Genomic DNA, 12,730 nt, shown 5'->3' on the forward strand with positions numbered 1-12,730 from the left:
AGACAGGAGAAAGGGAGCTGGCCTTGGCGCCTCTCGAAAGCAAGTGTTTCAACAAGAAAGAGGTGGAGGAACCCCAGAGGCGGAGGCACACCTGGTGCAGACGTCGCTCTCTGAACCTCACGCTCCTGGAGCTTGATCGTGCTCCCCGGAGCAGTGGCTGTGAGTGCAGGGCTGTGCTGGGGAAGCACAACATGAGGCAGCCATGCCTGGAGCAGAAAACAAGACAGGCCAGGTGTGGTGCCCATGCCGGCCATCCCAGCACTGCGGGAGGCTGAGGCAGGCAGATCGCTTCAGGTGAGGAGTTCAAGACCAGCCTGGCCAGTATGGTGAAACCCCATCTCTGCTAAAAATAGAAAAATGAACTGGGTGTGGTGGAGGTGCTTGCCTATGATCCCAGCTACTTGGAAGGCTGAGGCATGAGAATAGCTTGAACCCAGGAGGCGGAGGTTGCAGGGAGCTGAGATCACCACACTGCACTACATCCAGCCTGGGCAACAGAGCAAGACTCCATCTCAAAAGAAAAAAGACGAACTTGAAAAGGGTGGGGCAAGGCAAAGAGGGCCCGGAGCTCCCCGGGCCCAAAGCCATGACCACATGCAAGACAGAGTGAACAGCGCTGGTCCCACAGCCAGTCCCAGAGATGATGACCCACATCCTATGTCCACACAGATATAAATAACTGAATGAATAAATCAGCAGGGGAGAAAGGACAGCTTTTCCTTGCAGAAGATGCCAATTCATACATGTAGAAGAGATGAGGAAACAGAAAACCAGCATTAGCAAATAGGGCCAGGTGTAGTGGCTCATGCCTGCAATTTCAGCACTTTGGGAGGCTGAGGCAGGTGGATCACCTGAGGTCAGGAGTTCAAGACCAGCCTGGCCAACATGGTGAACCCCCATCTCTACTAAAAACACAAAAACTAGCTGGGCTTGATGGTGCGTGCCTGTAATCCCAGCTGCTAGGAGAGCTGAGACAGGAGGGTTGCTTGAACTAAGGAGATGGGGGCTGCATTCTAGCCTGGTCAACAGAGAAAGATTCCATCCCACCCCACACAAAAAAAGGATTCTTGGTATGTTGACTAGGGTGGTTTCAAACTCCTGGCCTCAAGGAATCCTGCCTCAGCCTTCCAAGTAGCTGGGACTACAGGTGCCCGCCACCATACCCGACTGATTTTTGTATTTTTAGTAGCGACGGGGTTTACCATGTTGGCCAGGATGGTCTCGGTTTCCTGACCTCATGATCCACCTGCCTTGGCCTCCCAAAGTGCTGGGATTACAAGCGTGAGCCACCTTGTCTGGCCAAGAATTTATTCATTACAAAAAGAATGCCAACGTCACATGAGAAGGTCTGGAAGACGCGGGCCCCTGTAGGTGAGTGATGAGGGCTGACGTGAGAGGACACGTTGACCCCAGTGAGAGGCACTGGAAGGACACCTCACATCTGTGGTGGTGCCCAAAATCCAAGAGCTGGTTTAATGAAAGAAACGCCAGGCAACCCCAAACCGAGGGGCACTCTATAAAGTACAGCCCAGTGCTCCATCAGAAGTCTCAAGCCAGGAAAGACAAGGAGAGACAGGAACCCATGAGGAGACAGAGGCCAGATGACCAGAAGGAGCCTGGGGTCCCATGTGCGGTCCCAGGACAGGACCGGGAGGCACGTGCCAGAAACTCCATCCCCGCTCAGCACGGAAGCCTGTGTCTTGTTTTGGTGGTTTTCCTTGGCCAGTGTTCACGGCTGACACTGGGGAAGGCTGGGACTAGGGCACTAGGGGCTCCCTGTGTCTCTGGGGTAAGTCTACATAAGAAGTGAAAAATCAGGAGTTGAATTGCTGGCACACTGATATGGGTGAGTCTCCGCAGTTCCCTGTGTGACACAAGGTGCCGTGCTGTGTGCTCCTGAGTGTCCGGCAAAGGCAGACCTAGAGATGGTCAGAGCAGTGGCCGGCAGGGGGAGGGGCGGCCGCCAAGGAGCAGGGTGGCCTGGGGCCATGAGGCTGTAGGCAACACCCGCTGTGTGTGAACTGTGCCTCAGTGGGCCTGACGGGAAGACAGGGCAGGAGCTCGGGGGCATAGCTCAAAGGGCCCTAGGACTGGATCCAGGACAACATGACCGCGTGTGACCAGAGGGCCCAGGGTCTGCACAGCCGAGGGGAGGCCCAGGGCTGCTGACGCTAGTGGGAAGTGGCTGCTGTCCTTGACAGGAAACCCAGCTGACGGAGGCACAGAGACAACAGAGTTTCATGAAGCCAGGATGAGCCGGACAGCCCACCAACGCCGACAGGCTGGGTGCCACCGTGGGGCCGGTGGGACACCCCTGAGTCAGCCACACACGTGAGGGTGACTCCCCTGTCTCAGACCACAGGGCGCTTTGCGCCTGCAACAGACCCTCAACACCAGGACAGCCACACGAGTCCAGTCTCAGTGTACCGGCCACACCACCGAGCACCCTCCACATCTTCCCGAGAGACCAGTGAGGCAGTGGGGGTGACCCGAGATGAGATCAAGTGCAAGCCTCAGACCAGATCCTATCTCAAAACCACAGCGCCACAAAGGAGGTGCTGAGGCTGGGGCTGCTTCAATCCAGAGGACACGCTAAACAGCAGCAGTGCCAGGGGACGGCCCGTGTGTGGGGGCTGTGGTGGCCGGCGTGTGTGGGCTGTGGGCTCAGGGACATCCGCCCCCGGGAGACCCACGCTTGAGGAGCACTTGGGTGTGAGGCATCCCGGCTGCCCCTTGTGGGGCCCAGAGAGGACTCCCAGAACTTTCCTGAAGGTTTGAAATAGCTGAAAATAGAATATGGGGCGAAAAGGAAGTGAGGACAGCTGAGCCTGGAGGGGCCAGGCCACCCCCAAGAGGGAGCGCTGGTGACAGCGCCCGGGTGGGATGCGGGGTGGGCAGGAGACGCACGCAGGAGCGACCGAGGGAGGCCGAGTCCGAGTCCAGGAGGGTGGACAGGAGCCCCGGGCAGGCGACAAACATCCCCAGACGTCCACAAGGCCACGAAGCCCACGCCCACCCCAGCCGCGTGCCCCTCACCGATGCACAGGGCCGGGGGCATGCCCAGGCACAGCAGGTACTGGTACAGCAGGAACAGCGCCAGGAAGAGGCAGTAGTTGGGCCAGAGGCGGGCGATGGCCTGGCGGCGCCTGCGGGTGAGAATGGCCACCAGCCAGCAGCCATGCAGGGTCACCATGAAGTTCATGCGCTGCCCGATCACGTTCACGGCCATCAGAAAGCAGATCTGGGGTGGGAGAGGGCGGGGGGGGGCAGGGCTGAGTCTGGAGACAGGGGCTTTCTCCTCCTACCCGGCGGGCCTCCGACACAGGCAGCCCTGCTTGGAGGCTGTGGGCATCAAGCCACGACGGGGCTGGAGGGGCTGGCGGTTGCCATCATGCTGGGGAAACTGAGGCTCCTGGATGTGGGCTGGATGGCAGAGTGAATCTGACTTGGCCTCCTGCCTCTTGTCCGCACCAACACGCCAAAGGGATCCAGGGGAAGCCTTGCCTGGCCCTGCGCCCCCGTCCCCCGTAGCCCAAGCAGACCCACGTGGGGCCCAGGCCTGCGGTCCCTGCAGAGTCAGCCCTCCGTCCCCTCTACCCAGCCCTGCCCCAGGAGGGGCAACGCCCTCGCCTCACCTCCAGCCCGAATTTGTAGAAGAAGAAGTTGGTGAAGTACTTGAGACAGCCGAGCAGGTCCTGGTCCAGCTGCTGGCGGGTGCCGCTGGCAAACACGGCCTGGGCGGGCGGCGGGGCCAGCTGATGCTGCCGGCGGTGGTGCTCCTGGCGCCGGTACACCGCCGCCTCGAACACCAGCAGGAGCAGGACCTGTAGGTGGTTCTGCAGGAGGCGAGGGTCAGAGGGCAGCCGGATGCTCAGCCACCCAGCCGCCCACCAGCCCCTCACTCACCTGGATGTAACCCAGGTTGGGGAAGCCCTTCCGTACTCCAAACCAGTTGGCAGGGTCCACGGGCCCCCGGTACAGCAGGGACTGGCTGATCTCTGTGGTCAGCAGGTTGGTGCTGTTGGGGGAGGGCTGGCAAGAGTCCAGGCATCAGTGCCCCCTCCCAGGCCACAGCGCCCCCCCGTCCTGCCTGGAGCCCACCACAGCCACAGCTCCAGGGCAGGTCCACTGCTGCCCCAGCCAGGGACACGGGGGCTGCTGGCCTTGGAGCCACGTTCGCGGGGAAGGGGACCAGGTGCTGGAGAGACAGGGAGGCAGGGGCTGGGAGAGCGGAGACAGGTCCCAGGACGAGGAGAGCCGTGCGAGAAAGCGCCCGCCAGCAGCTCCCTGCCGGGGCCTGGTCCTCACCGCAGGACACCCTGGGCCTCAGCCCTGTCCAGACGGACACCCCTGTGTGTGGGAAGTGGGCCCCAATCCACAGATCAGGTGGAAGGATGCTGCCTCCAAGAAGCCCCCTTGATCCCCCGGGGGAGGGCCCTCCACCTCCACTGCTAGACCTGCTGCCTTGAAGCGGCCGCCCGGGGAGGGTGGGACAGCGAACACAGTTGCCTGGAGCTTCCTCCCGTCCCGTCCGGCGGGGGCCAGTACCTCGGTGCAGTTGCTGGAGTAGTCCTGGGGGTTGACGACCTTGAGCTGGTACAGCATCTTACACACGATGATGACGCACGTCCACACGGTGGACAGGCAGGAGGCCATGGGGCGGAAGCGTGGGTAGGGCAGGGCAAAGGCCCACAGCACCACCAGCAGCAGGTTCATCACCGACACCTGTGGGCGGGCGGGGAGGGGATGAGGGTGTGGGGCCCGGCTCGGGGAGGCCAGCGGGCAGGCCAGAGCCACCCTACCCCAGATGGGAAGCTGAGGTGCCTGCACACTCACCTCCTTCAGGGCCACCCATACCGTGTACAGAGCAACCAGCTTGAGGATGTGCAGCTCCAGCAGCCGCCGCAGGAACACCTGCACGCGCGAGAGGACGTCCGAGAAGCCGGCCGCCAGCTCCAGCAGCCGCTCGGCCACCAGGCCCCACTTGGCTGTGCCTGTGATGGTGGGAGGGCCAGTGTGGGTGTGCAGCAGGAGCAGAAATGGAGGTTCCCGGGTCCCCTGTGCTGAAGAGGCTCTAGGGCTCAGAGGGACTCTGTCAATGTGCCCCCAGCTGGAGCGTGCACAGCAAACTGGGTGGAAGCCGTGCTCTGCCTGCCCGACTCACCTTCAGGCACCTGCACGGCCTGGTGGGGCACGTCCGTGCTCAGCCCCTCGTCCCGGGGGCCCTCGTCCTCCTCCTGCGGCTGCTGCTGCAGCAGTGGGGTCCCGCTGGCTGCATCCTGCCTGGGAGAGGGTCCAACAATGTCACCTCCCACCTGTGTTCCTGCCCCTCTCACCTCCCACAGCAGGAGGAAGCCCCAGCCTGCACCGCCTCTGCTGCAGCTGACATTCGGTCCCCGTGACCTCCGCGCTGCCCCCAACCCCACAGCACAAGCAACTGCCCGTCAGGATCTGAACGTGGAGGCTGGGGCCCCTGTCCAAATCCCCCCCGGCTCCCTCCCTGGCCCAGGAGGCTGCACCCCTCCGAGGCGGCCTGGCGGCTGGAGCCACACCTGTGAGGCCAGCGCGGGCGGCGCGTGCCGGGTTGGGACACGTGCTCCATGTCGGTGAGCTGCATGAAGGGCCGGTGGAAGTAGTGCAGCTGCAGGATGCAGGCCAGCAAGAAGAAGCCGGGCACCAGGATGCTGGAGAAGAGCTCGGACACGCTGAACTGCTCCAGGCCCAGGTCCCCCAGCCTGCGCCAGGAAGGCCCACATCAGCACTGGCCCGGCTCCCGAGGGGCCACCGCAGCCCCAGAGGAGTGCATGCCGCGGTGTCGGCACCGCTGCCCCCCACCCCGGCCTGGACTCACTGCTGGTCGGTGAAGCCTGTGAGGTTGCGCCAGTAGGCAGGGAAGTCCTGGAACTGGAAGGTGTAGACGGCGATGAGCACCAGCATGGTGTAGGCCACCACGAGCCACCAGAAGGCCTTGAGGAGCTTCCGCCACAGGCTGTAGTAGACCTGCCGGGTGAGGGGGGGCAGTGAGCGCCCTGGGGAGGGCGAGGGCCACAGGGAGGGCCTGTGTCCCGGCACCCACCCGTCAGGCACCTGGAAGAGGGTGAGGCAGAGCAGGAAGAGGAACATGTAGACGATCTTGTAGACCACGAGGCGGCCAGCGAAGCTGACCATGATGAACATGCCGGCGCACACGTAGATCCAGTACTTGGCGTAGATGTCCTTCACCAGCTCCCCCAGGCTGTGCAGCAGCATCTGCGTCCGCATGGGCTCTGTGGGCCAAGTCAGGAGGCCGGCGCTGGCATCGGGCCGGGCAGGAGGACAGCCCCCAACCCTGTCCCGACACTCACCCGTGTCTGCCACAGTGACCTCCGTCAGCACAGCGGGAGCCTCCGCCGATTTCAGCAGCTTCTCTTTCACAAACTGGCGCAGCAGGAGCCAGAAGGTCAGGGTGTACAGCAACTGCCACAAGTTGGGGTGCCAGTCAGCCGGGGCCAGCACCTCTCCCATCACCAGGGGCAGGCGGGAGCCCTCAGGGAGGCAGCTGCCACCAGCCCATGCATACCAGCCTCCCTGCAGGCACTGAACACCCTCTTGCTCCATCCTCCCAGAGGCACATGAGCACATGCTCACACGGCCATGTGTGGGTGAGTTCACACATGTTCACACGAGTCACACATCTGTACACACAGGCCCACACAGAGCCACGCACGCACCTGCACACACGCTCACATGCTAGAGCACACATCTGCACACGTGCATGCTCATGTGCACACAGGCTCACACACAGGTGCATGTTTGCACACACAGGCTCACAAGTCTCTCAGGCTGAGATACAACCCGCTGGCCTGCAAACAGGTGACAGACACAATGCTGGCACCCCCGTCTCCCACAGGCAGGTGGGCACTCTGTGAACACATGGCCCGCATGGCTTGTCACTAAGACCCAGGGTCATGCTGATGGGCAGAGCCCACGCTCACACAGAGTCAGGGACATGGGATGGTGCCCACAGCAACACAAGCTTGTCCATGTATTCAGCCAACAAACGCTCACTGAGAAGCTACTCTGGGCTGGCCCTGGGCTGGCAGAAGGGGACCCCATTGTGACAGATGGACACGGACCCGCCTCCCTAGCGCCGCCACTCTCCCAGGCAAGTGCATCCTGACGGGTTCAGGCACCCCCAGATGTGGTGGGGCACACTCACCATGGCACCAAGATCCAGGCAGGGGTAGCGGGTGTGCTCCAGCCCCAGCTGGCGCAGGCTGACAGGGCCCAGGGTGGTGGGCAGCTCAGGGCGCAGGTCCATGGCCCACACGTAGCGCAGGCAGCACAGCGTCATCCCGTACAGCAGGATGCAGGGTGAGCACAGCATGGCCAGCTGATGGCGGCTGCGCACTGTCCAGATGAGGCAGGCCCAGAGCAGCAGCACGAAGGTCAGCCAGCTGTGGTAGGTGATGCTCCACACCTGCGCGGAGAGGGGGCTGCACACTGCCCGCGCACCCCACCCCGGTGGCCCCACACCTGCACGGAGTGGGGGCTGCACACCGCCCGCGCACCCCACCCCGGCGGCCCCACACCTGCGCGGAGGCGGGGCTGTACACCGCCCACGCACCCCACCCCAGCGGTACTCCACACCTGCGCGGAGGGGGGCTGCACACCGCCTGCGCACCCCACCCCGGCGGCCCCACACCTGCGCGGAGGGGGGCTGTACACCGCCCACGCACCCCACCCTAGCGGCCCCACACCTGCCCGCCCCCCATGGCCACCTACCATCATAGCAATGAGTGCACACACGTAGCTCTGATCCATGATGAGGTGACCCAGGCTGTGCAGAGGGGACGCCTCCCTAGGTTCAGCCCGCTTGGGCCGCACTGTAGATGGGGGCAGAGGTCAGCTCCAGCAAGTTGATCTCCAGGCCTCCCCATCTGACTATGCCCTAAAATCTGGGCCATGGGCAAGAGCACAGCAGGAGGGACAGGCCCATGGCAGCCATGGGGGGCTACAGGCAGAACACATGGGGTCCAGCGGTTGGGCTGACACTGCCCTCGAGCATGAGGCACCGCCCTGCCAGCACCTGCCATTCTCTGGATGTCAGTTTCCTGGAAAGGGTGGGGTGCACAAGGTGGGCCTGACCCCCTTCCAGGTCTGTGCACCTGAAGACCCCTGGGAACCCCACCCCAAGGCCCTGCCTTCACTTGCTTCATTCAGAAACACATTGCAAAATAGAAAATCAAGAGTTATGGTAAAGAAAGCAAACAGCCAGAAAGAGCCCCCAGGCCCTTCCAAGGCGAAATCGCCAACAAAGAGTTCCCAGGCTGGCACTTGCCCGCAACAAACGTCCTCCTGGGGCCACAGGGCCACCTGTAGTAGCTCCCACAGCGAACAGAACAAGGCGGCACAGCCACGTCCTATGGGGTGGGGTCGGGGGACCTGGAGACCCGATGGGTCTCTGGGGTCAGCAACACGGCCACGTGACTGCCCTAGGGGTTGAGGGGGGGTCAGCAACAACTTCGCGTAGCTGCCTGGGCACCTGACCGGGCCGGAAGCAGAAGGGTGCTGCGAGCATGGGAGAGCGCCAGGCGGCCACCAGGGGGCAGCACCGGCCGCTTCCCGGGCAGGTGGGACGGGAGGGTGAGCGCGCGGGCACTCACGGGGTCGCTGCCGGACAGGGCTCTGGCCAGTCAGCTCGTGCACGATGCAGTTCTCAGCCTCAGTGTCAGGTGTGGTGGCCACCATGTGCTGTGGACGAGCAGCAGTGAGCTGTGCAGGGGCTGGCCCCGTGCCCGCAACCGGCCGGCTGCTCACCTGCACGGCCTCCCCGTCCTGGGGCCACCGGTCCAGCTCGGCCAGCTCCAGCTCCGGCTCCGGCTCCCGAGCGTCGTCCCCCTTGGCTGCCTCCTCCCTCTGCAGAGACCAGAGCCGTGAGCCCAGACCAGCTCCATGCCCCTCCCAGAAGCAGGAGGCCCCGAGACCGGCCCCATGGACCCCGGGCCTGGCCTCGGCCCCCTCCACCCCGAGGGTGGCGGCTGCTCACCTGGCTGGAGGGGCGGTGTGCACGGAGCTTGCGTACGGAGGCCGTGGCGTAGCACAGCAGCAGCAGGACCCCGGGGCTGGCGTACGTGGGCCAGTCCAGGCTGGTGTTAAGGACCAGCTCGTGGGGGCTGGAGCAGTTGGTGGGACCCACAAAGTCCTTGAGACCCAGCACCCTGTCCATAGAAGGCCCGTCACTGCCCACTGCCCACTGCCCTGGACGGGCCAGGTGGGCAGGACCGGGGCAGGAGGGAAACGGGGCTGTGTGGTGAGCCTTACCTGGCCCAGATGCCAGCAGGCGGGAGCAGAGCCTGTGCAAAGGGCGTCTGGTAGCAGTAGAGACAGATGAGATGGCCGGCGCCAAAGCAGCCCACCGCGATGCAGAGTCTGCTGAAGCCCAGAGCGCTGATGGGAAAATGGCAGGCCCACCAAGTACAGATGGCCAGGAAGACTAGCAGGTAGACGCTAGACAGGGCCGAGGGGTGGGCGATACCTGCGGGGTGAGGCAGGGGTGTACGGGATTGTACCCAGCCAGTGTCTCTGCATCCACTGGGGAGCTCTGAGACCCCTCCCAGTGTGACTGCCAGTGCCCCCTGCCTCAGTGGGTACCTGCCAGTGCGAGCAGTGTCACAGCCAGGGCCCGCCCAGCAGCCACTAGCAGCCAGTGGGCTGTGACCCGGAACCGAGCGGCCAGCCGTGACCTCCGCGTAGGGGCCAGCGTCGGGGTTTCCTGCAGCCCGGCCAGGGGGCTGGTATCCACATCCCTCTCGTCATCATCCTGCCAAGGTCACAGGCAGGAAGAAGGTCAGGTGCGTGGCACTGAGGCCACCTCTCCAGCCCACACTTGCCCAGCCAGCAGAGCAGGCGGCAACCACATCCTCAGCCTCTGAGGGCCACAGGCCAGCCTCTGAGCACCAGCCCCAGCTGTCCCTGAAGTCCGCCCGACACCTTCCTTCTCCTTCACTGGAGCTCACAGGCCCTCCAGGCTTCCTGGTAGCAGCTCCCACCCTGGCTGAAGACCCAGGGTGTGTCTGCCAAGCCCTGGCATCTGATGACCTGGCCAGGTATAGACTGATCTTGGACTGTCCCAGAACATGTCACTGCCCCAACCACGCAGCCGGGAGTGGCAGGGCCCCATCTACACCCCTGGGGGGGTCTCTAGAGAGCAAGGGGGGCCTGAGGGATGTGGCCGGGCGCCACAGTCTCTTAGGCACCCCTGCCAGCTATGCATAGACGTGAGGGCTGGCACTCCTGCTCTCCCTGACCATCTGGGGGAACAGAGGTGGCCAACTGCCTAGAAGTGACAGCCCTGCCCGGGGTTGGGGGAGAGACCTGCCAGCCTGTTTTCCCCAGTCCCGACTACAGACTTCCCAGAACAGCTGTTTCCAAACAGAGGGAAAAGCCAGGGTGTGGTGGAAAGAACATGGCTGTTGTCAGATGCCCAGCTCTGCGTGCCAGCAGCCATGTCCCCATCTGTGAGCTGGGGGATCTCCTGGTGGCTGAGGCACCGGACCCCAGGCTGAGAGCACAGGCTGTGGGGCTGACGACAGGCCCCGTCCCAGCTCTGACGCTCTTGTCGCTGTGCTGGCCGAGGCCAGTCACTCTGCCTCCCGGAGCCTGTTTCCCTTCTGTCAAATGGGACGGGGGCTTGGTGGGACGGATGAGCCAGACCTGTCCCATCCTCACAGGCATCCAGGGCTTCGGGGGTGCTGGGAGTCTCCAAGGCCAGGAGAATGAGGAGATGAGGTCAGGAGAGACCGACATCTTATGCCCACCCCTCTCAGAGACCACACAGCAGCCGGGGCGAGTCTGGGTCGGATCGAAGGGCACCATGGCTCAAACCCAGGGCTCTCCCACCAGACCCCGGAGCGCCAGGGCTGGAGCTGGAAGGGCTGAGCTCACCCTGCCCACAGCCTGGCCCCGGCTCTGGGAAATCTTCCGAGCAGAGCTGTGAAAAATGAGCGATTCTGGGAGTGGAAAGAACAGAGCGGCTGCTGTGGAAGGACAGGTGAGAGGCCTCCGCCCAGCCCTGACTTGGGCCCCCGCACTGCAGTGACGCTGCAGACGCCCCTTACCCCCTCCAGGGGCCGGTGCCCCTAGGGCTGGCTGGCTGGCACAGCTGCTACATGGCTACACACATGTGCATGTTGCCCATGTGTGGGAGTGAGGGTTGCCCGGAGCCATGTGCCCGGGGGCCCTGCCAGGCCGGGGCAGGGGGCTCCTAGATCCGGAACTGTGCCCTGCAGGTGCCCTGAGTGAGGCCCCCCACCTCACTCTGAAGTCTGTCCAAACTGGCCGCCCGCTCAGGATCCCATCACAGCAAGATGACCAGAGTCCGGCCACCCAGCCCCTTCCCGGCATCTGAGTTCCAGGAAGCTGGTGCCCCGTGCCCTCGCCAGCATGGAGGGGCTGAGGGAGGGGTGGGGCGCCTGAGGGACACGCAGCACCACAGCCTCGATGATGGTGGGACCCCCGCGAATGCCCAGAAATGCCACTTGACCTCCAGGCCCCCATTCCAGCCTCTGAAATTCAGGTGCCAGCCTTGCCCCGTGGGGTGGGGACAGGACAGGCAGGAGGGCAGGCCAGCTCTGCAGGCTGAGTGGGTGCACCCGACCCACTGTGTGGCTGGGGAGCCCCTTTCCCTCTCGGGGCACCTGGAAGTCCAGGCCCACGTGCCTGGCAAGCATCAGCTGTCTAATGAGCAGACGCTGGGAGGGGGCAGGGAGTTCTTGGGCCAGGACACCCAGATGGCCATAAATCCTGGCTGAGCCGGGGGAGGGAGTGTGAGGCCGGGCAGGGGCAGGAAGGCTGAGCAGTCTATGGGAGTGTTGCAGCCCCAGCTCACACCCTGCCCGTGGGAGTGGGAAGCAGCCGTAGGTGAGAGATCCCCCAGGCCAGACTGCCAAGTCACTCCAAGGCCTGGCCCTCTGAGGACAGAGGCCCTGCTTTAGGCCTATGGCTCTGGGGGCCGACAGCCCTCTTTGCTTGTCCACGCATGGGCCAGTGGAGGCCGCCCCTTCTCAGCCAGTCTGCAGGGGCTCTCCAGCCAGACCCACTCAGCACTGTGGGTTCCCACCATTGTATGGCCCCAAATCATCCCCCCATGAAGAGTTTCTAGGGGCACAGATGTCGTCTCGGGCGTGGAGATTTCTGACCAGAGGCAGGCCCGGCCGGGCAGAAACGGTCTGGACGGATGACAGCACAGGCTGGGCCCGGGGTGCCGGTGTGGAGGACTCAGAACTTCCTCCCCTCTTTAACACTAACTTACAAAAGCCTACATTTGTGTAAAAAAGATTAAAATGCCTTCAGAATGGCTGAGACCATGGCTCTCGAAAGACCCTCCGACGCACGGGAGATGCAGCTGCCCTCACCAGCTCCCGCGCACGTGGGCCATGCCGGGCGTTCCTTGCGAGGCGCCCGCAGAGGCCGAGGCAGACGGAGGAGACCACGAAGATGCCCAGGTCAGGGGCGACCAGCCGGATGGCATTGGGGACGTCCTTCAGGTCCAGCCTGTGGACAGCAGGGAGCGGCCATACTCAGATCAGGAGGATGGGTTGGGGTGGGAGCGTGTGGGGCTTGAGTCCTCCCTGCCCCTCCAGGGGCCTGAAATCCCCAAGGGAGGTTTGCAGGTGGCGGGCCGGGGGGCGGTGTGGGCGTCTTACCTCGTGACCCCTATGTGTCTCGAGAGAGTCTCCCAGCGGCTGCC

General features: G+C 63.8%; 1 protein-coding gene across 2 annotated transcripts in view; it reads right to left on the reverse strand.

Moving 5' to 3' along the window:
- Window positions 1-12,730, reverse strand: part of PIEZO1 (piezo type mechanosensitive ion channel component 1 (Er blood group)) — a 69,247-nt gene that overhangs the window by 13,207 nt on the left and 43,310 nt on the right. For both annotated transcript variants that reach the window (XM_074401311.1, XM_039474360.2), the window contains exons 4-22: window positions 12,687-12,729; window positions 12,396-12,534; window positions 9,634-9,802; window positions 9,304-9,517; window positions 9,029-9,200; window positions 8,800-8,898; window positions 8,646-8,733; window positions 7,765-7,865; window positions 7,199-7,459; window positions 6,345-6,456; window positions 6,088-6,266; window positions 5,852-6,000; window positions 5,553-5,735; window positions 5,165-5,283; window positions 4,837-4,994; window positions 4,549-4,725; window positions 3,907-4,032; window positions 3,636-3,836; window positions 3,037-3,241 (exon numbers count right to left, since the gene is read on the reverse strand). In XM_074401311.1, coding sequence (XP_074257412.1) covers window positions 3,037-3,241; window positions 3,636-3,836; window positions 3,907-4,032; window positions 4,549-4,725; window positions 4,837-4,994; window positions 5,165-5,283; window positions 5,553-5,735; window positions 5,852-6,000; window positions 6,088-6,266; window positions 6,345-6,456; window positions 7,199-7,459; window positions 7,765-7,865; window positions 8,646-8,733; window positions 8,800-8,898; window positions 9,029-9,200; window positions 9,304-9,517; window positions 9,634-9,802; window positions 12,396-12,534; window positions 12,687-12,729 — 2,895 coding nt within the window. The remainder of the gene's footprint in view (window positions 1-3,036; window positions 3,242-3,635; window positions 3,837-3,906; window positions 4,033-4,548; window positions 4,726-4,836; window positions 4,995-5,164; window positions 5,284-5,552; window positions 5,736-5,851; window positions 6,001-6,087; window positions 6,267-6,344; window positions 6,457-7,198; window positions 7,460-7,764; window positions 7,866-8,645; window positions 8,734-8,799; window positions 8,899-9,028; window positions 9,201-9,303; window positions 9,518-9,633; window positions 9,803-12,395; window positions 12,535-12,686; window position 12,730) is intronic.

Source organism: Saimiri boliviensis, chromosome 1, assembly GCF_048565385.1.
Source record: "Saimiri boliviensis isolate mSaiBol1 chromosome 1, mSaiBol1.pri, whole genome shotgun sequence".
NCBI lineage: Eukaryota > Metazoa > Chordata > Mammalia > Primates > Cebidae > Saimiri > Saimiri boliviensis.